Source organism: Excalfactoria chinensis, chromosome 16 (assembly GCF_039878825.1).
Source record: "Excalfactoria chinensis isolate bCotChi1 chromosome 16, bCotChi1.hap2, whole genome shotgun sequence".
NCBI classification, from domain to species: Eukaryota; Metazoa; Chordata; class Aves; order Galliformes; family Phasianidae; genus Excalfactoria; species Excalfactoria chinensis.
In genome coordinates this window covers 3,966,308-3,991,445 of record NC_092840.1, presented here as the reverse complement: position 1 = coordinate 3,991,445, position 25,138 = coordinate 3,966,308, and the positions used below count along the sequence as shown (strand labels likewise).

The following is a 25,138-nucleotide window of genomic DNA, read 5'->3' as shown; positions in this document are numbered from 1 at the left end:
ATTATTCATATTTTCCCCATGTTACTACAACAAACTATTTTCAGGAGCAATTAAAGGCACTCACCACTGGTACTGTGCATAGCTTAGCTTACAACTCACATTCAACCAGTTTTGCTAGAAACAACCTGTGAGAATGATTGTAGTATTAAAAATGTATGTATTAAACAATACATCAGCAGACACAGGAACACATTCTCCAAAGTACAACACCACATCTCTGGAATGCTGAGAGTTTTTCAGAACTAATCTTCAGTCTCTGTCAGTTAGCAAATATATATATATATTCCCCTGGGATGCCTTGCTCTCACCAGCACTTTTAATGTCATTACATTTAATCATATTACTTTTTCCATACTTTATTGTGCTTTTCTGTTTTCAACCTACCCGGAGTCTCCTGTGAAGATTCTTTATCTCTCTTTCCATGTCATGCTTTTGGTCCTGAAGTTTTTTAACTGTATCTGAAACGAAAGTAAAATTCCCTGTAACATTGTAGTCAGGGCTCTATTTACTTAAGAAACAGTAACTGAAACAACCTATAAATGTTTTTAAAACTTACCCAGAGAACACTTCAGTATAATCAAAGCCATCAGGAGAAAAACAGTATTACTAGAAATAATTTGGCAAAAATCCTCGATAGATACCTACTGCTCTATGACTGGTGGGGGAGCAGCAAAAACAAACAATTCCTGTCACAACATTAAGATGACAAAGCAGTAAAAAAGAGCAAATAAAGTATGTATTATTTTTATTTGATAGGTGGGCAAATTAACATGGAAAGATCCTAAAATGGGTATTTTCAAATACATTAAGCCTCCTGATCAATTTCCTCCTCTGCCTCAAAGCAGCCAACAGAACACTGTTGTGCCTTTAGCAGGGATAAATTTCTACCTGAGTCCACAAGAATTTTACATTCTTGTCTATCAAGCTACTATTTGGAATAGAAACAAGCTACGTTTACAGCAAAGGGACAAACAGTCAATGTAATTATGTTATGAAATAGATGGTTCCTCAATTCTGTCAGCAGCTGCACAAAAGGGTATGCAGGGTAATCAGCAGCAGCTCCTAATGTGGCGTCTGACAGGTTGGCTACAGCAATTATTATTCATTTGGTACTTTATTCAATACACAAGGACAGTGTGATTGATTACTCCATTCTTATAACTAGCAACTAATGAAGAAGAACATAAGCCTCTCATTAGCGTGTCCCTTCACTGATCCTAGACTGGAAGATGTTTCATTTTTATAGCACCGTGTATTTCCAAGATGTAGAACTGATAGGCCAACTGATTAACCATGTTTTAGCGCAGATTCACTAATTCAAGTTCTGTTGGAAAGAAACATTTCCAGCATGTATTGGCAAGAACCTTTTCACAAAGACTGAATGTGCAAAACACACACATTCATGCAGATAAATTGACACTGTAAGGTTTTGACGGTCTCATTTCCCTAGATGGAACACCCTCCAGGATTCTGACCTGGTTATTAGGGCTCAGAAAAAACAATGAACTCATTATTTGCTCCTAATCAATGTTCTACCACTACCACCTTCTCCCTGAGCAAGCCTATCACTTCAGTACTCATCTTCTGCCACATTGCTCTTCCTAACAGTAAAGATGAAGCTGTGGAAGACTAAGTGGAAGACAGTAAGCATTTCAAAACGTTTAAATGAAATGCAACAATGACTAAGTACACATTTAAGCCCATTTATGATATGTACATTCAAAAGCCTCAGCTAAGCTCACAAGAGCATTAAAATTTTTCAGCCATGGAATTCTTTCTGGTTTCATCAGAAGAAATTCTTCAGTGTTGTCTCAACAGCCCCAACTCAAAAGCTTTAAATGCCACGGCTGATTTCTGTACAAGGATGATATAAACCTTAGTTGGTCTGAAACAGTGATAACCTCTCTGGCTTGCGAAAGTTGAAACAGTAAAATTAGACAAATATTTCTGAATGAATCTCATTCTTTCAGGACTGCACAATTTAAGATGCATCCAACTGATCTTTAAGTTCTGAAGACAGCCTTAACAGAGCAAGCCACTCAAACCACATGCTGCTGTTATACTCAAGAAAAGTTCTCCTATTTTTAGTTTGTCTGTATATAAAACTTGGTTGAGATAAAGTCAGCACTGAAATGAAAGCTTCAGGTGAAAGTTAAAGAAGTTGCTTCCTCTCCCCACTGTTTTTTCCTTCATGCTAAAAACCACCATCAGCTAAAAACCACCAGCAGAACACCAACACAAATTTGCAAATTAGGTACCTTTCGACTGTGATGGCAAGTATATAAGGAGATTTCAGCAGCACTTGGAAATGAAATTGAGTGGATGGTGGTCCTTTTAACAAGTGGTTCAAAGACTGTCCTTAAAAGTAAAATTTGTTCTACTACTGAAAGCAATCTGCAGTTCATCTAAAAATAACCACAAGCCAGAAACCAGAAATGCATCCAGAGCTAAGGTTGTATAATGCCATTGTTTTGGGCTTTTGTGAGATATGAAATGCACCATTAAGTTTTAGTATATTTATGCTTTGAAGTAAAACACAATGGTCTGAATATTCTGCAGTTACCATAAACAATACAGAGCATTTCATAGCAGTTGGAAACAGTTACCTCTGCACAAACCTTAAATCCATCGAAGAGATTCAGAAAAAACAGAACTGAAAAGAATTTGAAACTTAGATAGACTGAGATAGGGGATTTCTCCTCTTACTGCTCAACTCCACTCTTCACATTGGTTCTGAAGGCCACAGAGCCAAGCAATAACAACAAGCAGGGGGCAGCCACTGTTGTACAGCTGCTCTGGGTACCTTTCCTCACTGCATCCTCTTTGCCTCCCCTAGTCTTCTCTAAAATGCACAAATAATTAAAAAACTAATGATTTATTTTCCCAATATTACGTAGGAAAGGACAAAACATCATTTGTACAAAGCATGCGTGATAACTACTGTCAAGGTCCTTTTGAAAATGAGACTGTATTAAAAACTAACTCTGACTGTCCTACAGTAGAAGTACTCATTCACTGAATCACTGTATCACACTTCTGGCTCACCTAGTCTTGTACAAGATATGTACTGACTGAAATATTGATGGATGAAGAGAACTGATACATTTAACACTCATATCTTGCAGTAAGTGAATGTACAGCAGGTATTTTCAGACATCAGAACACTGACAACCAACAAGTTAACCTACAAACATTAACTTTTTGCAAATCATGATACAAAATCCTCCATACCATTTTTTCCCTCCCTTAGCAAAGATGATGATCGTGCCAGCTTGGTTACCTGACTACTGAAGCCTGTCTGAAGTGGCACACAAAAAGTAGAGCACACACACCACCTAGCGCAAGGCTCTGCTGCTGCTCTCCTGCTCACCAACACCTCTGTGCCAGCGCTTGGCCCCACACAGGCTGCTTCAGCTTGCTGTGTCTAGCGATAGCATGGAACTTAAGGCTTATTGCAGTATTTATTTTCCTGATTCAGTCCAGAATCACTATGGCTAAGTCTCCTTATCCAATTGATGGCAAGTTCAGGTGACACTGACTGTAGGCCCAGCCACACCTGGGCTGACTGCAAGAGCAGTATGCTTTTAATCAATGACTTCAGAATTCCACTGTCCTTATCCAAGAGATTGCTGTTTTTTCCAGGCACTCATATTCATATAATAACAGCTAAAATGTGATAATAATATTCCAATAGCTGTGAAACATGTTTCATTGTATGATCCTTGAACTCTTTCCTAGAATTAGGAAAGCCTGCAATGAAGCATGCTCCAGGCAGTCAGGCCAGAGCATTGCGTGATCCTACATGACTTTTTAGTGCAGTGGCTCATCAACACTTAATGCAAACTCATCAGCTCATAAATGAAGCATCTTCCTCCTAATTGTAAAGTCTCTCTTCTCTGATTTCATTAAGAGATAACTTTCTGCCATTTAACACCTGCAATTTATTTGCTGTCTCACCATCACTCTCAATCAGACAGCAAGTTTGTCATTAGGAAAGCTCTCTCATGTTCTCTCAAATTCTCCCATATTTGACACCGGGCAAATGAGAGATTACATAAACCTACAACACATCTCCACATTTGAAAGCATAGTATTGTCTGGTAGAAAACCAGATCAGCCCACAAGTCTGATCAACATAAGAGAACTCTGTAGTAAGATGTAATTTCCTATGACTTCAATACAAATCATTAAAATTCTGTCTGTTACATATTGCACGCACTTCCACAATTCTCCGTGTGCAATCCCTTCTTCTGGTCGCTAGATGTCACTCTCCAGATGCTCGTTTCCTCTAGAAGTAACCACACCAAACAGCCCAGCTGCCTTTCCAGAACTATTTCTGCAGATACAAGTAACAGACTACAGCAATTTTTGTTGAAAATCTCAGCACCAATAGAATTTTTTCCCACCAGCATGTTTACCAGTTTAACTGCAGAAACATTCTTACAAAACGCCTGTCAAAACGACATGCCCTATTCCCAAGGCAGAAGCATCTAAAAATTAGAGCTGCCTTGTAATTAGGTATTACTAAGTAAACACCTAAATGGTTACTTGACGGTACGAATGGATTTCAGTTAAGACAAAGAGAAAAAACACAAGTAGAGAAGCGTTCCTTTTTCACAGTGTTTGTTATAAAATGACATCAGGAACAACGTCAGAGCCACTGCCCATACACTTCAACACCCATTCCTGGATGGGAATATGTTCCTTTGGCTTTGGCACAGAAAGAGGAGGAAAAAGAATAAAAAGCTAAAAGAATTTTGTAAAGTGAAACAGCAACTGTCTTGCAAGATAAGGAAACACTGCTTGGGGAAACTAAGCTGACATCCACATCTGAAAATACTGCTTTTCAGCTGAATAAGCAGTTTTGATTACTTGAACGACTATCTTTCCTTGATAGCAGACCAATTTAAAATAGTTACTTACAGTGAAAAGGAATAATACTTTGGCTTTTCATTATCTTATTTAGAAGAGTGGACATTTTAATTCCCTAAGCAATACAGCACAAATAACAGCTTTCAGAAGGTGCAGCTGCCCAAGTTCTTGCTCAGATGGACACTAATTGCTGAATTCCAGTCTGCGGTAGGAATGCCCGAGCAGGGCTCAGAGGTCAGATGGGAAACAGACAGATAGGTGAGTGTACAGTAAATATGAATTTCATTATAGGCTCCAACCATTTCTTGTACAGTGAGTTGACAGAGGGAAGAAATCATCAGTTATTCACGTTCTCAAGCAATCAGGTAAATCCTGGTATTCAGGCACTTGAAAAAGAGCATTAAAAATAATAATAATTTTAAAAAGATTAAAAAAAAATAATAATAATAATCAATCAACCAGTTTCCAAACTGCACAAGTAGCACACTAGTATTAAGTCTGTAAGTTTTCGTACTTCAAAAAGTAACTTGAAAACAGCATTGACAGATTTCATATTCACTCTCATTTCACAGGTTTTGGTTCACACACCAACTAACAACAGGACTGGAAAAGAAAACCTGGCTTTTTTTTCCCCCTACCATTATAAGGGTGACTTAAACTCAGACAAATGAGAATATTTTCACTATTTCAGTATTCTGCTTCATAAGTTACACAAGCAACACATAACACTTACTCTCCAAATCAGATATGATGAGATTGTCATGAAGCTTCACAGCACGATGCTGCTCTACTTCATCCTCCAACTCAAAGATAGTTTCTTTCATGTCACTTCTCTCAGTTTCTTTCTCATCTAGCTCTGCCCGAAGTTTTTCTAGAGTCATATTAAGGTCATCTATTTGTTTCTTGGCTTCTTCTTGGAATACTCTGTATTCATCTTCAACCTGAGAAAGAAACACCAGGTGTCATAACTAAACTGTATTCCCATAAAGATAAACTTTCTGTTTTCCAGCTAGCATACCTACAATATATTTTTGGAACCATAGGAAAGGGCATTGGCCAAGAAATTAAACATAAGCCTTTAAAATTGTATATGCAACTACTTTTCTGTGACAGAGTCAAACCATTTTTCTCCCAAGTTGAATAAATGAGCTTCCCTCAGCTACTCTATCAGCAGTAAGAACCACAGTACTGGGGTTTCAAGAGCAGCTGATGCAATTTAACATCTAGCTGCTATGTACACAGGGGAAAAGGCTTTATCCTTTCTTTATCTTGCCATGAGAAACCCACTCTTCCTCATGCATCAATATTAATGCTTTCTGGTTCCCTAACCTAGTAGCAAGATTCATATTTGTGCATGTGATGTGTGTCAGTGATTTGAAGCAGTTCCCTGAAAAGTCTTAGAAAATACTGATCTGTTTAATTAAAAAAACACCTGTCAGGGAAAGAAAAAGGCAGTAGACCTCTTTTCAGGAACAGCAAGACCATTTTATCCTGCCTCATGAAACTGCAGCCTAAATAACAAGCTGAGATCAGAGGCTCTTTAACATTCACTCCCATGCCCAACAGCAAAAAACAAGGTCATGGCTTAGGGCGGGTCAGCACAGGCACCAGTTTTAATCCACAAAATGCCCTGCTTTAAATTACCTGCTTCAGTATTTATTTAAATATCACTACCCAACTTTAATTATTAAAATTTTATTTTACTTAAATCTCTAATTAGGATTAATTCTAACTGGCTATTGACCTGCAATTAACATATAGCTGAGACAACATGTTCAACAAACTTTCTTATCAGGAAGACTTACCTTCAAGTAAAGACATTTTTACTAGACAAATTTGTTCCATTCAAAACTAAAACCTTTAGCTAGCAAATTAAATTACATGGAACACCTCCCCTACAAGGACAGGCTGAGAGAGCAGGGACTGCTCAGCCTCAAAAAGAGAAGACTCCTGCGGGACCTGACAGCGGGTTTACAGATATTTTCAATTTCTCTAAGAGTCTGTAAGAAGGAAGGGGCAACCTCTTTAGCAGGGACTGCTGTGACAGGACAAGAGGAGATGGTTTCAGACTAAAGGAGGGGAGATTTAGACTGGATATAAGGAAGAAGGTTTTCACAATACAGGTGGTGAGACAGTGGAGACAGTGGCACAGGGTGCCCAGAGGAAGTGGAAGCCCCCATTCTTGATGATATTCAAGGTCAGGCAGGATGGGGCTCTGAGCACCTGACCAAGCTGCAGAAGTCCCTGTTCGCTGCAGGGAATTTGCACTAGATAGCCTTATATGTCCCTTTCAACTCAAATGCCTTCCCTATAATTCTGTGATTACATATATTTTTAAAAAGCCTGCGGCACTTTCATAATAAAAGTGAAGAAAGCCATTAATCCTAACCTTACCACAATCCAATTAGCCTTGTAATTAATCCTCTACTTCTGAAAGAACTGCAATGACCAACAGTAAAAGGCTTAATATAGAGGTGATGTTAAAAACACAGCGAATGTAAACACTACCTTAGCAATGGCATCTTGCAATCGATTGGCATCATTACGAGTGTGCGCCAGCTCCTCTTGCAGACTGCTGGCCAGCGTCTCTGCTTTTTCTTTATCCAGCCTGACACTCTCCAGCAAATCCTGTATATCTGATTTGTCTCCAGAGTTGTGTATCGAATACAACTCAGCCACCTTCTGCTTCTCATGCTCTAACTGAGCTTTCAGCCTGTTCATCTCTATCTGGTCACTGGCTACTGTGGCTTTGTACTCCTCTAAGGTCGATGCTATTGCTGTTTTGCTTTTCTGTTCTGACTCAATGATCCGTTCCATGTGGTGATTGCGTTCTTTCAATGCCCCTATCATTTCTTGGGCCTCCTTATTGTCCTGTTCTGCCATCTTCAAAGTGTTGCTCAAGTGCTGCTGAACACCTAATAGCTGCTCCCGCTCAAACCGGGCATTCTCTGCAAGGTCCATGTAACGCTGCTCTAACTCCATGTAGCGACCACTTTTCATATCTTCATCAATTACATAGGAAATATGGTGTTCATCTAAAAGGGACCGAAAATACTCTATCTGACGACTGAAATGTTCCAACTTATCGCTTTGCTGGCACAAAGACTCCATCAGGATTACTTTTTCCTCTCCAAGTCTTTCATTTTCACTGTTTAGCTCTTGCGTTATTTGCTGCAGATCTGCAAGCTCTTGAAGTGTGGCTTGGAGCTCTTCTGCTGTACTGTGCTGGTTCTCTTCCATCTGATGTATCCGCTCTGTCAAACAAGCTACAGACACTTCACTTGTGTTGCCACTGCTTCCTTTTCTAGACCTTTCTATACTTGGTACGCCTTCAGACTCTGAAGATGATGGAGCATCTAAAGCATCGTCACTCGATGTCAGTGGCTGATAAACTTCACTGCACTCACTATCTAAATTATCCATGGAATTACTATGCTGGTTGTCCATCAAAGTATGTTCATCCTGACTTAACAAATCTTCCATTGATCCAGGAGCAGAACCTTCCACAGAAGATGTTAGAGTACCACCACCATCACTGTGGCTGCCAACTGTAATCTCCGGACTCAACGACTGATAGCCAAAGAGTTTCTCAGAGTTGTCCAGCCTTTGCTCCAAAGAGAAGCCTAATGCATTTAGTCTGTCTTTTAACATTCGGTTCTCATTCTTCAGCTGGTTGAGCTCTTCTCGGATCGCAGTGTTTTGTTCCTGTAACTGTAGCAACGTAGATTCTACATCAGTTGGCTGATGGACAACAATGGCCTCTTTTTCTTCCGATTTTTCATCACCTTCAACTTGGTCTTCATTAAGTCCCAGCTGAGCACGCATGTCCCTTAGTTCATTTCTCAGATGCAAGATCTCCACATCCTTAGTTTTTGCTAATGTCAGAAGATCATTCACCTTTGCTTCCAATGCAGCTTTGTCACTGATCTGATTGTCTGACTTGGACTTGCTCATCCGAATATCCAATTCTGGATTGGTGCGACTGCGGGAACGTTTTGCCAGTACCGTATCATTGCTGCCCTGTCCAGTCAGAGGCAGTTTTTTACTCTGGCTCAAGCGGGAACGATCACGTATTCTCTCCCTAGAAGAGCTTGATTCTTTAGTTCCAGATGAAGTGCTACGCTTAGCTGTGGAACCTGTAGGGTTTTTGAAAGTTAGGGATACTCATTTAAAATACAGTATTTGTAATGTAAGACTGCGTATTTTTTAGCCATACAATGGCTGATTTTCTAAACTACACTGGCAAACACATCTCATAAAATAGATTTACAGTTAACATTTACATAAGCCTACTTATGAGGTAGAGCAGCAGTATTTTATTTGATGCATGCTTTTCAACTGCTATGCTGCTGCAGTATTTGGAAACTCAAACCTTAGTTTAACCGTAGCATTTACATTTTTCTTTTTTCCTATATTTAAAAGCTTCTGACAAACTGTACAAATAGGACAGCAGTGTTTTCCTGCAAGTTCAAATTTCACTCCTTATAGTAGTTTTGAATGCAAGCATTTAAGTGATGAATTGTGTATTACAGGTACATAAAATATAAGGGTACTTGCTACTCCATTTTCATCACATTTCATAAAGGCATAGATGAATTATTGCTATTTTATTCCCAGATGATTTACAGCTTTGCAAGCATTACTGAATCTAAAACACAGTGAGGAAGGCAGGATGTATTTCCATCTGTACTGAGAGCACATTAAATAATTCCACTTTTCTGAACAGTTTGTGAAAGCTCTTTTACTTTTTTACTAAGAAAGCCCCACACTGATTGTAACAAGCAATCACATCTTAAAGTTTTAATGCTTGTGGCTTGAACCTTTTAAATACAAATTAAGCCATGACTCTCCAGATGAATTTCATGATCTACTATTATATAGTAGTTACTTAAGCAGTACTAAAAAAAATTAAAAGGAGCAGCCTCCAAAAAGGCAATTACAATATTACCAAATATGTAAAGAGGATCAAGGCCAAAGCACAGAAGGTATTCTATTTGACCATGGCCTTACCAACCACTTCCTTAGGCAGTCTGCATCCACACTACAGGATAGGAAAATAAAATTCTACCCAATTATTGTCTTCAAGAATCAGAATATCCATCTACCTGCAACAGTTTTAGGTTTATTTTCCAGAGTGTTCATGGTTGTCCCTGTAGCTGAAGACACTGTTGATGCACACGTGCTCTTTTTTGCCTTGACACCACCATTGGTCATTGTCACTCCACCACCAGTAGCCATCCCTGCTAAGAGGTCATCGTTGCTCTTAGTCTGAAAGAAAGGTAAGACACAGCTTACAGACATCTGGCTAATAAGTTTGCATAGCCAACATTTCTTCTGTGAAAGATTCCATCAGTACACTGATGGAAGTACACATTTGACCAGTCCTGTCTCTGTGCAAGTATGCTGAAGCATCACTGCATTGCACCATCCAGAGCAGGTGAGCTGAAAATGAACTTCAACTACTTACACACAAATGACCATAGAAATCAAGTCTTCTCTCTCCCAGGAGAAGAAATAATCAACAGTTTTTATACTAAAGTGGGGAAAAGATAATAACAATGATTAAAAAAAATTCACAGGGAAGTGTAAAAAGAAGAAATTATAATGAATTTTTCTCAATTTTGATGGAAAGGTTCTCCAAGTATAAAAATAAACCAACAAATAGGAAGTTTGCATAATGTTCTTCAAGAGAACATGATCGAGCATTTTCTGTTGGACAAATTCTCAACAAAAATGAAACCTAACAACAATAAAAACCAATCCAAGACAAATAAAATACCATTTCTAGCTTAAAATGCTAAGCCACAAACCACTAGAGACAGTATCAAGAGGGGGGGAAAAAGCCACCTTCACCATATATCCCTGCCTTGTTTTCATACTCCTTCCTGGGCACGCTCAGAGACAGGACATTTGTTTCATGCACTTTTTGTCTGACCTCTTAACATCATTCCTGAAGCTACTGTTAGCCACAACAGCTGCCTGGAATGTGACAAGAGTAAGCACAAGGATCTCAAGAGCCAGACTGCCAAATACAGAATCCATCTTCCAGAGTAAAGCAACATCTAAAAATACTAAGTACCCAAGTATGAATTGGCAGACAGTACCACTCTTTAAAATGCGATTTGTCAAATGGACAAACAATCATAATAGGCTAAACATTCTTCCTATTATAAGGACCAAAAGGACATTAAATGTTTAACAGCATCCCCTGAGTAACTGTATTATTCAGTTAGATAACACATTTGAAGTCTCAACCAATGTTCCTGCCAAAAGGTCCTAGCCAGGTGCTCTACATCATGACACAGAATTCTGCAGATTTGTAACCTCTGTACCACATACATATCTGTGTTAAATAGTGTAAGCCAGACACAATGGTTTTATACATTATGAATGAATTTACATATGCTTAGTTAAAACCAATATTCCATCTCACTCTATTATAAAGCTTCTTTCTGCAGCTGAGAATTTGATGACAGCTAGCAACATTTATAACAGTGATTCTACCATGTCTGACATGAGTCAGACAGACTATTAGCTCTTGGCATTTGTACCTTGCTAAGAGAGCAGAGAAATTAGATTAAGCTTTTAAACACTTGTAGCACATGTTATCAAGCCAAATAGGTCAAGACGTGACTCAGCTTGAAGAAAGAGCACTAGGTTAAATGACATTAGTCATCTCCAGCCCTTGCTGAACAAAGGAATTTCAGGCAGCCGTTTTCTCTCTGACTTACCCATGCACTATTTCCAGGGCGGGTTGGAAGGCACTGCCTCCTCTGCAGCCAATTAATAAACAGTTTAGAGAAACTGTAACGCTACACTGTTGGCAGGGAAAACTATTTAGCAAAGCTTTGGAAAAATTACAAACCAGCAGCTCTCTTCTGAATGCTCCCTAACAGAGGCCACACTTGACTCAAAAAATCAAAGTACTTTTACAGTATATGTTTTTATTGGAACTGAAATTAATGTTGTATGTTTATTAAACAGTGTTCTCAAGGAAAAAAAATCTCCCATTTACTGGAAAAGTTGCATCCTTGTTAGCAATAAAAAGCCTTCTTTAAAAACTGAAAGACAAGAAAATCAAATAAGTGTCAATGCAACACAATTCACAATCCATTTTCCCCCACAACTTTATTTCTTTCAGTGCAATGAAACCTGAATTACTGCCTCTAGAATTCATTTCACATTAGTTTCCCAACATGCGTATCCTATTTACTGCACCTCATTCAAATCCTTTTTTCAACTATCTACATAATTATTCCTACATGGATTTTCTTTGATACTCACTGTTGCTGCATTGAAGTACTTCCAATACTAAACTTCACAACAATCCATAATTAAGTTATTGCATTTTGCAAACAGATCACTGAAGCCCAGACACAGGAATACTGAAGATACATTCTGATTTTTAACATTCAAATGTTAGGTCTCACTGCTCAGACTTTCCAGGAACACTGGATTTTTGCAATTCATTTGCACCAAGAGCAGCCACTGTCTAATTACAGCTGTGTTTGTGAACATGACTGAAAGCTCATTGGCTGAAGAAGTAAAAAAAAAAAAGCTTATCTTAAACACAATGCTGTTTGCAAAACTATTTCTTGACAGATTAGAAAGTAGGGGTGGGTGGCTATTAGCTGTCTGTTGTAATAACGTGTGTATACAGGTGGGAAAGTGGTGGATGTTCACCAAAGTCCTGGGTACAGCAGGAACCAAAACCTTATGAGAAAGATCACCTGAAAGGGTTTCTGAAACAGTTGGGTCAATGGCACACAGGCACCCTGCAGCAGACAGACTGACCTCCAAAACAGCATTCAGCTGTACTGAAGAATGGGTCTCCCATTTTCTTCCTGCACTCCCTGTCTAAACACTTTGAAAAAGACATGGAACAATGCATGATTAAGGAGCCCCTACCTCTTACCCAAAGCAAGGCACCACCCTACAGGTGTGTCATGAAGGAGACAGGAAAAAAAACAGTACTAGAATTAGAAAGACATTTTCAACTGCACTACTGATTGAGTAATGTGCCTGTGCATTTCTATTCCTTAGTATCTGCCTTTTAAAAACCAACCCAGAGGTTTTCAGATCTATATGCACACTTATTTTGTGGACTGCATAAGTCAGTAAGCTGCTGCAACCAAAACTATTTCATACCAGCCATGTTTGTGTTATTTCAAGGGATATTAGAAGAAATTTACCAAATGCAGACCAATTTACCACGTCTAAGAGGAGATTCTGGAAACTACTTTAATGAAAGCAATAAACCAAAAACTTAATTGATAAGGTCAAACATAAGACCACACAAAATAAATTGTTGCTATTTCTTTCAAATCAGAATTTACACAGGTGATTTGACAGCAACCGTAAGTCCAAAAATACAAGCAACTAACTTTTTGTTTAAGTATGGAACACTCAGAGAAGATAAAATAAGAAAAAGTCATTAAGTCACACAGCTGGCACAGCAGCAGCTTGACAAGGAAGAGACACCCAACTGCATGAGTAAGCCTGGCTGTAACATAAAGCTGAGATAAATCTCAGTAATTATAGGGAAATTTTTCATTGTACCTCAAACAGACGATTGTCAAATTCTAATCCAACACCCAAACATAGCCAGAAGTGTTACTAAAGTAAGAAGTAAAATTGTGAAAGCAGACTGGGTCAGATTTCTTTAGAGTTAGATCATCTTCCTCCTTTACCTCACTGAGAGGTATCGCTTCAGAAACTTGATCAGTAAACTACAAAGGGGTTTTGTTTCTGTATTCTTTGAGAGGTTTCTAGAAATGCAAAATGAGAAGAGTCAACAATCATCAAAAGATTATTTCAAGTTAGGAAAAACGGAGTGGCGGGAGCAGAAGGGGCACATAGGGAGAAAAATCTACATGAAAGCCAGCTTGGCAGTTCATTGCAGAAGTACTAACTGTTATTCAGTAACAGAGAAAAAAGAGAGCAAGACAGACTTTGGCAATTCTGCAAAGTTATTACAGAGTGACTTCAACTACTACAATTTCTTAATTCTACATCTTGCCAGCTACGTACACAGCCTCTCTGGTTGCCTGTAGGCAGCACAGATTCAGGTCTCAGCTGCACACAGCAGCCCTTATCCTCAGCATGCTCCTCTGCTGCAGGGCAGCTGCAGAAATACTGTAGCTTCACACACTGGGCTGCAGACAGGCAGCAGGAGGGGAGCCCAGCCACATCTCAACCAGGACAAGGAGGCAGAGTGGGCAGACTCATAACATCAGTCCAGTCTTTATGTACTCTCAGGTCAAAAATTCCGCACCAGCAGAAATTGCTAAGTCCTATTTCTTGGTTGTTGAAAAGTCTATGATCCTAAACCCAATAACATATGAGAGAACCTCTACCTTTGAACTTGTTCTAGGAGCAAGAATTGACTTGTGCATGTGCAGCTCAAGCAATAGTTCACACAAAGGAAAGGTCAAAACAGCCAGAAGAATGCAGCTGTGCTGACCTGACATCAACCACCAACATCAAAAAGTTTCTTGTGTTAGGTACCTCATTAGTTCTAGTTTCAGAACGGTGCATAGCTCTCTTCAAATCCCATCAGTCACTGACACAACATTCAAGCACGACACATGACACTGCTAATAACACTCATTCCAATGCAACTTCCACATCACTCCTTTTGCAGAACAACCAAATTCTGCAAAGTATACTGCCTTCCATCCCACCACAAACTGCAGTGTGAAAATAAAGCACAAACACCCTATCACCCTGCCCAGTGCTGTATAACCACTACAATTCCCTTCAGTGCCCTGCAAAACAAACCTCTAGTTGCATTGTAAAATACTACGCTTCTAAAGTTTTCTTGTCAAAAACTGAAATAGTCAGAAAGTTGTCGTAGCTTTTACCTTCAAAAGGGATGCTGACGTCCCAGGTTTGGAGAGTTTTGTTACTGCAGACAGTGAGGAGCCACTTTCCGGTTTGGTTTTTTCAGTTGTTTGAATCTTATTTACTCCAGGCACTTTGGGCACTGAGCCAACACTCCTGCTTGCTTTCTTCATTCTGGGCTGTCTGTTTATGATGCATTTACAAACAAATCTGCAAACAGAAAGAAGTCTTCAGCACAAAATACAAATGAAAAGCAACTTTTTTTCTTTTGTAACACTCCATTTAAGAGCGGAAATCCAGAACAGCACTATGAACAACAAACCAGAGCCAAACAGCAGATATATATATACGGGACTGACCTACAGGTTTTATGCTTTTATAAAAAGGATTGAGTTTATTTTTATTTTACCATGAGTTCCTACAGCTCCACTCCAAGTTTTATTTTTTCCAGTTCCCTTTCCACAAATGGCACTGAACCAAAGATACTTTATAAGTGACCCACATTACCGAGTTTGCTCATTAGCTAGCAAAAGAAAGGCTTATTAGGGCTGCAGTGTTCTTCAGTTCTGACTGTGGGAAAGAAAATACCGTGGGAGCATAAAGGCAACAGACTGACTCCCAGCAACAGTGGATCTGAGAAAAGATTAGCCTGGTAACTGAAGTACTGAAGAGTATCAGCAGTTGCAGAGAAAATAGGCTTATATAACAAGTCAGAGAAGTTGAAAAATTCAGATTCCTTGAAACCAGTTATTATTAAAAGTCATGTTAATAAAGATGTGGGATTTCAAGTGTCTTGAATTTAACATTTCATACTGCCACATGATTATGATGACTGTCTCCAAGAAGTAACCCAGCACGCCCTGCCACGGGACACCTGAGCACCTCCTCGCCTTCTAGCTCCCTCCAACAGCAGACAGCTGTCAGACCTGTAGTCCAGCCACAGAAAACCAAGCTGACTTCACACAAACATGGAGCAGATGTAACAGACAGCTGCACTGCCAACTCCAGCAGACAGCCACAGGAAAGGCACAAGAGATGACAGCTTGGTGCAGGGACACAAGAAGGACCGGACACGTCATGCTCATCCTCTCTCTTGCTGGAGCAGGACAGCTGGCAACTGCATTCCTCATCCTGCCTGAGCCAGCAGACAGAGGAGAGAACACCCCTGCTCCTCTTCTAACCTCCCAGGCTGGATGGAGCAAGTGCTCTGCTCCACCTGAGCTCAGTATCCCACAGCCAGTTACAAACACAAAGCCCATTGACTTCTCCCCATTCTTCCAAAGCAAAGCACTTCCGAGGCTCAAAAAGCAGATGGGCAAATGAGTTCAAGGGAAGTGCTATACAAAACGTAGCAATCAGAAGCAATGTGTTACACTACCAAAGTGATGCTGAACACCGAGCACGCACTCCTCCAGCCCAGCACCACTCCTGCACACGAGCACATTCCAACTCTGACCTCCCTCAAACTCAGTAAAACTCTCAAAGCTTTACATCTTCAGATCTCCCAGCACCATCAACACAAAGTCTCATTTCAAGACACTGAAAATATTTGTTTACAGCTTCCAGACTCTTGAACTCTGGCATGAACAGACACACAAAACTTTGGCCGCTGCTGCAGTTTCACCATCAGAATGTCAGCAATTCAGCAGCACTGCCATGCTGCTACCAGGAACCAGAACACCCATGCAGAGCAATACATCACAACTCCTAAGAAAAACACAACAAAGCCCAAACCAGAAAAGCCCCAACCAGAGAAGCCCCACGAAGGTGAAGCACTTGCTATACACCAATACCTCCCCAGAAGGTGATGTTTATAGGTAGGACCATGCTGTCACGCTCACACTTGTTACCTTTTCCATGTTTGTGAGCCAAACACTTACACATGGTTTTGATCTTATTCCACTGAAAATCAGAGCTGAAAAGAACAGAGAGAACAGAGAGCACAAAGAGAAAATGGTGCAAAACCAGTTCCATTACAAATGATATTTGTAATGTCCTTACTGATTACAAGTGCACCCATAGCACACTTGAGAAACAATAAAACCTCTATTCTTGCAACATTTGCTTCAGCCGTGGTGATTTCAATAAGCGAAAATAAAGCTGTGTGAGCTTAACATGCAACACAACATAATTCAGGTAAGAGCTAAAATAACATTTCAGCATGGTTTTAAAGAGCAAACACTGCATACAGGACTGCAGTTAATAACTTACCCCAAGGAGAAGGAAGTTACCAATGCCTTCCCTCCCGTAATACACTCCCTCCAACCTCAGAAAACCCAAAGCAAAGAGCAGAGAGGAGCTCAGCACTAACAGCAGAACACAGCCTGCATCCCCACCTGAGCTGCTCATGGGAATGCCCCCAGCACACAGCCAACAGATCACCGACCCACTGGCAGGGTACAAAGCATTACTCCAGCTGTTTGATTAACACCAGCATTACAGTATCAAGTATAGCATTAATAGGGATGGAAAAATGCCCAAACGAGCCCCAGCTATCAGACACAAAAACCACATTCCTGACATGCAATGCAAGTGCTGCCTCCAACCTGTATCCCCTCCCAGAGCTCTCTCTCTCAGCAGCACACATGGCTCAGGACACAAAGGCAGATCCAGCCGAGGTACAACTCTGGCAGTGTATGGAACCAACCTGGTGATTTGTACAGCTGGAAACACAGCACCATAAATAATAATTTGAAAGCACTCTGACCAATAACACAGCTCTGCTCCTTGCTGCAGGCCGAGCTGATGCACCCAGTCTGGCGCTGGGAAGTGCTCACAGGGCTGCCCCTATGTGCACCCACAGCCTTCACAGACCTGAATGCTGCAAGCAGGGGAGATTACTTATCTTACCTTTCTTCATATGCTTCTTCATGCAAATCCTGCTGTCAGAGAGGCAAGGCTTAATTAGAACAGAAAGCAGTTTCCTGGGTTTATAAGCCAAGAGGGCATCCAGCCGCAAACACGGCACCAGCTGTCTGCTGCTTGCTGAAGATACCGCATCGAGGAGTAGTACAATGTTTCACCTATTAATGTCTTCCAATAAAATCTGGTAAATAGTATCAGAATGCCTCTCAAGAGTTACTTAAAAGTAAAGTGAAGAGATCCCTCACATTTGAGGGCATCGGGCCTTTTTGGAAGCACTTATGAAAAAAGCAGATGCCCAAAACGCAGAGGGAAATGGCTATCTTCAAACTGAGCCTTGCACTCGGTACGCTCACTCTCTGTGTACAAATTCCTTGGATTTGATGTACATAGGCTGACGACTTCTGCCCAAACAAGCAGGCAACGACAATTTTAGGCCACTCAGACAGTCCCAAAAGGCAGAAAAGGAAAGATTATGCAATACAACCCCTCTAGCCTCCTGTAAAAGACACATCAGAATCTCTTCAAGTCTCTGCAGGCAAGAGAGCATAACTACCATCAACTCCACGTCTGGAACATGAAATAAGCTACCGGGGCAGAGACTGCGGCCTCCATAACATGCACTGCTCACACCCCCAGCCCACAAAGCTGCTGGAGGCATGTTCTGAACTGATCAACACTGCTCTGCACAACTTCAGTGCTTCGATTTGCAGCTTCACAGCATTTGGGAGAAGTGAAAAGAGTAAAAGCAATTCCAGGAATTACTGAGAAAGTAACACAAAACCATAAAGCAAACGCAGAGCTCAGCAAATCCGTCTCTCCTGCCCACCCACATGTCAGTTGATACGTGCTGTTCCCCAGCCTCAACCTAAGGGCTGCATTCGGACACAAAGGAGCCCCGGTGAGTGGAAAACATAAGATCAAAGGCACTTCACGCTCCACATCACCTGGGGAAGGTGATGAACAGCCCATGGGATCCCAAATGTCACAGACTTGGGCAGAGCGGGGCTATCTGCAAACCACCACTGCTGCACCAACAGCTAAAGCCAAGTTCCAGTGAGACCAACTGTGCTGCTAATGCAGCACTGATATTACTGTTTTTCTTTTGAAACCAATGGGATGAAAGAACAGAGCTTTGGACAAGAAGTGGCCGTTGTGCACCTCCATTCCTCTACTCCTTCTTTGGAGAAAACAGCAGAGCTCTAACTGCTCTGAGCAACGTGCAACCGTTGCAATGCTTCACATTCCAGACAAGTGACAGGAGCAGCTACAGAGCTCCTAACTCACAGGCTGTGCTCTAAAAAAGCCTTTTCATAACAAAATTAAATAACGCCTTGTTTCCAAGCTCCTACTTTAAACAGAAATTGTTTCAAACCACTGCTGAGGACAGAGGAAAGCAAGCATCCATAAGACGGGCTCAGCTGCCCTTCCCAGCACAGACTGCAAGCAGCACCTACGGAAGCTCTTTTGGCAGCTCTGCCAAGCAGAACAATGGCCCCAGGGATGGTGACCTCAGCAGCCCCTGGGCAGCTGTGCCACTGCATCACTGCTCTCTCAGAGAGGAAACTGTTTCCAATACCTGACCTGAACCTGTTCTGCTGCACAATGTGGCCATCACCTCTCATCCTATTGCTGTTCCCTGGGGAGCAGAGGTCAACTTCCACCTCACCACCACCTCCTTTCAGGGTGTGGTAGAAAGTGATAGTTACCCTTCAGCCCCCTCTCCTCCACTCCGCACCTCTTAGTAAAACTTACACTTGCATCCAAATTTTATACTACGCACACACAGATGATACAGTACAGACCTATTTCCTGGATCGTCATTACAACTCTGTGTCAGAGTTTAAAGGTTTAAGCAGACTTGGCAGAAGAATCCATCTTCTCTACAAAGCTCTCAGGTTAGTACTGTATTAGAAGAGAAGCACCGTTTTGGAACTGCAAGCTTTCTGGGTGAAAAATAAAAGCAAAGATATTACACCACAAATTTCCTGGCCACCTTAAACTGCAATCAGCAAGTGGTAGGTAACCCTGTGATCCCATCGTCACCCACCAGCTGTCACAGGGAGCTCTGAAGTAACTGTTATTGCACAAGCCCATCAGCCTCCAGCTACAAAGGTGTATTTATAATCTCGTAACCTTAAGCACACATTCTATTATTTAACCCACACTTAGCTTGCCCTGCACCAGTGGAGATTCTCCTTCTGCAGCGAGGGACACACCTGCACGAAGAGCAACAGGCTAACTGAATGGCAGGACAGCTTCCTTTCAGCCCAGCGGTAACACCTCATGGCACTCCCATACCCAGAAGGACAGGCTGCAGCACTGAGCAGCAGTGGCCTTTTCCTGGTCTCCACTCAACTCTACCAGCTGAACTCCACTACCAGCAGCTGCACAAAGCCTTTCGCAGCATGAGGCCCAAAGGGAGAGGAATAAGGTCAGTATGATGGCTCCCATTAGAAGAAGGGGGACAGAGAATGCCAGTAGACAATCGGTGTGCTGCCTGAGGAGCTAGAGCAGTGCTTTCCAACATAAGAATGGACAGGTCAAACCTGTAAGTGAATAAAATCGACCAAATCAAATATTCATCCAAAATACTCTACCAGATCTTCCATTTGTGCAAAATCCCCAAGGCCAGCTTCCTGCTTGCAACTTGGTCATGACTATCAGGCTGTTCTTATCAGATGCTGATTCACACATCCTCAACTAGAGGACTAATGCTGCCTGCATTTCTGCTGCTGGGAGACACCAGAGCGCTCCCTGTGTCCACTCCATCGCTGACCTGGCCCAACAGCATTCCTGAAGGGCTGCACCAATGAGAGAAGATCCACCACTTCCATCTCAGCCATCCCAGCCCCAGGGCTCACACCTGGATTCCCAGCATAGAACATCCCAGTTCTGGTCACAGCTGGGCCGAACAAACGGCATAGGTGGGAATTGCCCACCTGTAAACCAGTCCTGCTGGGGCTGGGGGAGGGAAATGCCTTCTGGGGATTGCTTAAGCCAGTTGTGAAAATCATTTAATTGTACCCTGCCACCAAAAGAGACAGTCCCACCCCTTCCTCAGTCCTCTCCCTTGTTTCAGTTCTAGAGATCATAGCTCGTTTTCTGATGAGTTCGTTTTTTTCATCAGATCTGACTCACCTTATAATTACCAGGCACTACGCAGAGCAGCAGGCCATGGAACTGGGAATGATAGGAAGGCTCCCACCGTGGGGCACTGCCCAACTCCAGCCTGAGCTTAGGGTGAGACAACACGGCAGAGCTGCCACCCTGCTGGTGCCCCACCACCACCACTGCAGGGCCACATCAGCTGGATAAGGAAACTCGTGAGCTCTGTAAGCAATCTGAAGATAGAATGCAGCGGCTGCTAGTGGGGCTGAAGATCAGCTCTGTATTTATCTTCTCCTTGTCTCAAAACATGACAACTGTACACTCATGACTTGGTTTTAAAACCTTAAGGCTTGGCAGACAGAGATGAGACAGAACTGCATGCAAATCCTCCCTAAACACCCTGCTAGCATCAGGACGGGGACATTTACCTGCCTGAGTACGAGCCTGCAGATATGCATTTGAGTCATACATAAGTGCTGGGGACATGATGGAGCCTAACAAATTGCTCCTCCAGCTCTGTCTCTGTCACCCCAAGGCCTGCAGCACCACACAGGGAAATGCACTGCTGCAAGAAAACCACACTGCAAACCATTTTGCAGCTGAACGTTCTGGAAGGTTCCATCTGCCAGAACTACTGTGAGTGCTTTTAATTAAGAACACACAAAGAGAAATGGGTTAAGAAGAACATGAAGTTTGAGGGAGAGCTGTAAGAAGCCAGCTTCCTGGTCAAGCTGTCCGCATCCCAAACACACATCCCATTGGGCCATGCACTGCATGTGTCTGTGCAAAGAAGCACCCTTTGTGGGCTGAATGGCCAAAACGAAGACAAATCATAGCAGTACTTTTAGGCTGATGTCATCAAATACATCACCCAAGTACTTCAGTACTAACTTTATTCGCCTTTTTTTCCCCCCCCTCCTTTAGGAGGTCTTCTTTTACCTACCTTCACCACTTACTCATGAATTCCTCTTTTAGTCACTCCCAGTTTTGCCATATATTTGCAACAACACCGGTTCTTTGCAAAATTATTAGGAGCCATTTACTTACAATAACAAAGATGACAAGTTGCAGCGCCCTTACAGAAGTCTATTCCAAAGAAAACCATGCATGTGCACAAGCACAAGAACAATGAATTATTTATCTGAGGAGAGACAGGATCCTATGATCACTCTCTGGCTGCACTAAGCTGCTAAGTGCTCCAAAGGGTTGCTTGCTCTGATTGTTTCAGCTGGAGTAAGCTCAAAAGAAACAAGAAATATGCTCCCTGTGAGTCGTCACTTCAGGCCACATCCAAGTGTGTAACTCAGCCTTGAATGCCCGCTTATTTTCCCTTTTTCAGTAAGAGGACTAAAAATAAGATCAAATGGGGTGATTTCTGCAGGCAGAAAGTACAAACATAACTTTTCTGATGCTGCTTTTCCCACTGAGCCACAGAGATTCGGTCATGCCAACAGCATTACAAGTTCCTAAAACTGGATCCTGGTCGGCAAGACAGGCTCTAACGTTACAAGATCAAGGAGAAAGAACAAAAAAAGGAACTTCTGAAGTATGTCTGTGAAAGCTCCCTTTAGAGATTCCCAACACATGGCTCCGTCTCTAAAGAACGGATTTTCTTATTTTGTACTGGAACAAAACCAGCATATAAACTCACTTTCCTACACTGTGCTTCCTCAAGGTAAGCATTTATTCTCACCTCATTTATGCTACCTCATCTACTGCCCAGTGCAATGAAAGTTATAACAGCCCAGAGATCACTCTCTGCTGCTTAGAGAACTGCTGGTGCCAGCGCTGTACTGAGGATGTGCAGCAGGCAGCCAGGCCCAGCCTAATGCCCCAGGTTTCCTCCTAAGGACAGACCCAGTGTGCTTGAATGCCACAGGGACTCTCCTGCCTTCAGGTAGAGGGGAAAGTGAAACCTCAGTGAAATCTCACCCAGCTGCAAAACACCAGAAGCACAGTCCTGGAGATCTGGTGGTGCTGCTGTGACGCTCTGTAACCATCACACTGTAATAAAGCAGCACCTCATAGAGCTAAAGTAAATAAAACCACAGATTATTATCAGCATCCACGACAAAAGTACCATCAACGAGCTGCTTGGAGCAGACAAAAGGACTGGGAAATATAGGCTGCAGGGTTTAACTACACAGAAATTGACAGAAATAGAACGAATTAAAAACATCTCAGACACTTTGTCTCACAGCCTTGTCCTGTATTCAATAAAGAAATCAGGCATAGGTATTCAGCAACAAAACATCTGAAAACAAGTACAGTTTTCTTCTTTCCTTACTCCATACAGCCCAGCAGCCTAGAAGCTGGTTTTTCCATCAGCTGAAAATCTAGCGATACTGTCACAGAACATACTGCCATCTCTGTTTTTCAGATCATTATGGTAAGAAAGAGCACTAGGACTATCTGCTCCCAGCTCTGAGCCACGCCTGGGACCACTCAGACCACATCACTCGGAGTGACACCACCTACACTCTTCCTGAGCACCTCTGAGGACAGTGAACCCAGCACCCTATGGGCAGCCTGGGCCACAGCCTGACTGCTCTTTCGGAGACAAAAACTGTTCTTGGCATTTTTCTTAGCTACCACTTAACAACGGGGCTGGAGGAGTCACTGTGCTGCTGAGCTGCTGAAGGGCTGCGATGCCCACAGAGTGTTCCCGCCGGGCTCAGCTCCACCTCAGGCAGCCGAAATCCACGCCGAGGAGGTCCGTGCAGGAAGCAGAGCTGTGTTTGCCTTTGGGGCGAGCAAAGCTCTCTCGGGCCGCATCCTCTGATGGAGCACACGGCACTTTTCACTCAGAGGGACAACTCGCAACATATCTGCCGCTCCAGAAGCGCAGTTTTTAGGTCCTGGCACGGACGTACACACAGCACAGAGCAGTACGAGTGTCAGTGTCGCACCGCTTCCCTTCGAGCCGCTCTGCGCTGTCACTGCGGCGCAGCTCCGGGAGCTTTTATCCCGCTCCGGGTGACGCCGGGCGGCAGCAGCAGCGCCCCAACGCGCAGCAATGCGTACCGGCAGCGCTCCGCACACGGGAAGAGATCGGAACGCAGACGGAGCTCCCACCCCCCGCCCCACAATCCGGCTCCGGCCCCTCAGCGCTGCCGCGCGCCGCCCCTTCAGGCCACCCCCGGGCACGGAACGGCTGGCCGGACGGCGCGGCCCCTCAGGGCGAGGCGGGGGGGAGGGGCGCGGGGGTACGGCCTGCGGGGCCTTCACGGCCCTGAGAGCGGACCCTCGGGGGTCGGGGCCGGCGCTCGGCGCTTACCGGGCAGCCTCCTCCTCCTCCTCCTTCCCGCGTCTTCGCGGCGCGGCCCGACGTGAGCAGACGAGGCGCTGCCGGGCCGCGCGCGCCGCCGGCGGGAGGCGGAGGGGGCACGGAGGGGCGCGCGCGCGCGGACGGCGAGGGACCCCCCCCCCCCCCACCTCGCTTTGCCCCGCCCCTCGCAATGCGCATGCGCCAGCCGCGTCGACCCGGGGCCGAGGTGGCGCGTGCGCCGTGTCCCCGTGCGTGCTCCTATTGGCGGGCCGGGCTCGGCTCCACAGCGCAGTTTGAGTACATTGGCAGGGAAACGTTTCTTACGTGCTTATGGGATCAGGTTACGATGAAGCTGCGATTCCCCGTCCGTTCCTCTCCGTGCTGGTAGGGGTCTCTGTGAAGGGGAGGGCGGCTGGGAGCGCCGAGCTGGTTCGTGAGGGGAGAGCTGAGCCCAAGGCAGCGTGAGCACAGGCCGCTTGTGAGGAGGCAGCCGTGGGTATGCTGATCCCACCCCATGGTTGAACTGCAGCACTGCATGTCTGCTAGCTCAGAGAGCCAGCTTACGGGAGGACTCCGCTTTCCAGCTGTAAGAAAGCAAATGTGAAGTTATGCTATACAGATCCACCGTGGGTAAGAAGCATTCGTAATGCCCATCGAATTCCCTTGGGAGAACTTGATTTAAATAACTGATTCAATTCGCACCTTGATTGCTACAAAACACTAATTTAAAGAGGCCTTGTCGTACCCTACAAAGCCAGAACTGATTTAATAGCAAATATGTAATTACGGCTGAAGTGCCGTAAAGTTTCCATCTGCACACAGATGGAAACGTGAGGTGTGAGGCTGGCTGCACTAGTAAAGTCATAATCCTAGTAAGGGATTAATTACATACCTGATAACGTACCATTTTGCCCAGCAATACTTCCCCGCCTTCCATGCTGTTCCTGTATATCGTAGTTGCTTTAATTCAGCAGCGGCCTTGTACCAGCCTGTAGATTTCACTTAATTAATACAGCTTTTACCTTGTAAAACATGAGGTAACTGACTTAGAAAGAGCAGTGATAACTTCTGTACATTTAGCAATCTCAATCAAACACAATTCACACACTGAGTTTAATGTAGGCCCAGTTTTTAATTAAATAAGACCCAAAGAACCCTGACAAACAGATACAGGAGATTTTA

General features: G+C 43.1%; 1 protein-coding gene across 2 annotated transcripts in view; it reads right to left on the bottom strand.

The window, feature by feature from the left end:
* SPECC1L (sperm antigen with calponin homology and coiled-coil domains 1 like) overlaps positions 1-24,303 on the bottom strand; it is a 54,805-nt gene extending 30,502 nt beyond the window's left edge. Inside the window, exons 1-6 of one of the 2 annotated variants that reach the window (XM_072350835.1) lie at positions 24,281-24,303; positions 14,736-14,925; positions 9,978-10,140; positions 7,381-9,008; positions 5,606-5,813; positions 385-458 (exon numbers count right to left, since the gene is read on the bottom strand). In XM_072350835.1, coding sequence (XP_072206936.1) covers positions 385-458; positions 5,606-5,813; positions 7,381-9,008; positions 9,978-10,140; positions 14,736-14,888 — 2,226 coding nt within the window. In that variant the 5' untranslated portion in view covers positions 14,889-14,925; positions 24,281-24,303. Of the gene's footprint in view, positions 1-384; positions 459-5,605; positions 5,814-7,380; positions 9,009-9,977; positions 10,141-14,735; positions 14,926-23,965; positions 24,093-24,280 lie in introns of those variants that run through there. The other variant, XM_072350834.1, reaches the window with a different exon arrangement.
* Positions 24,304-25,138: the final 835 nt, after the last annotated feature.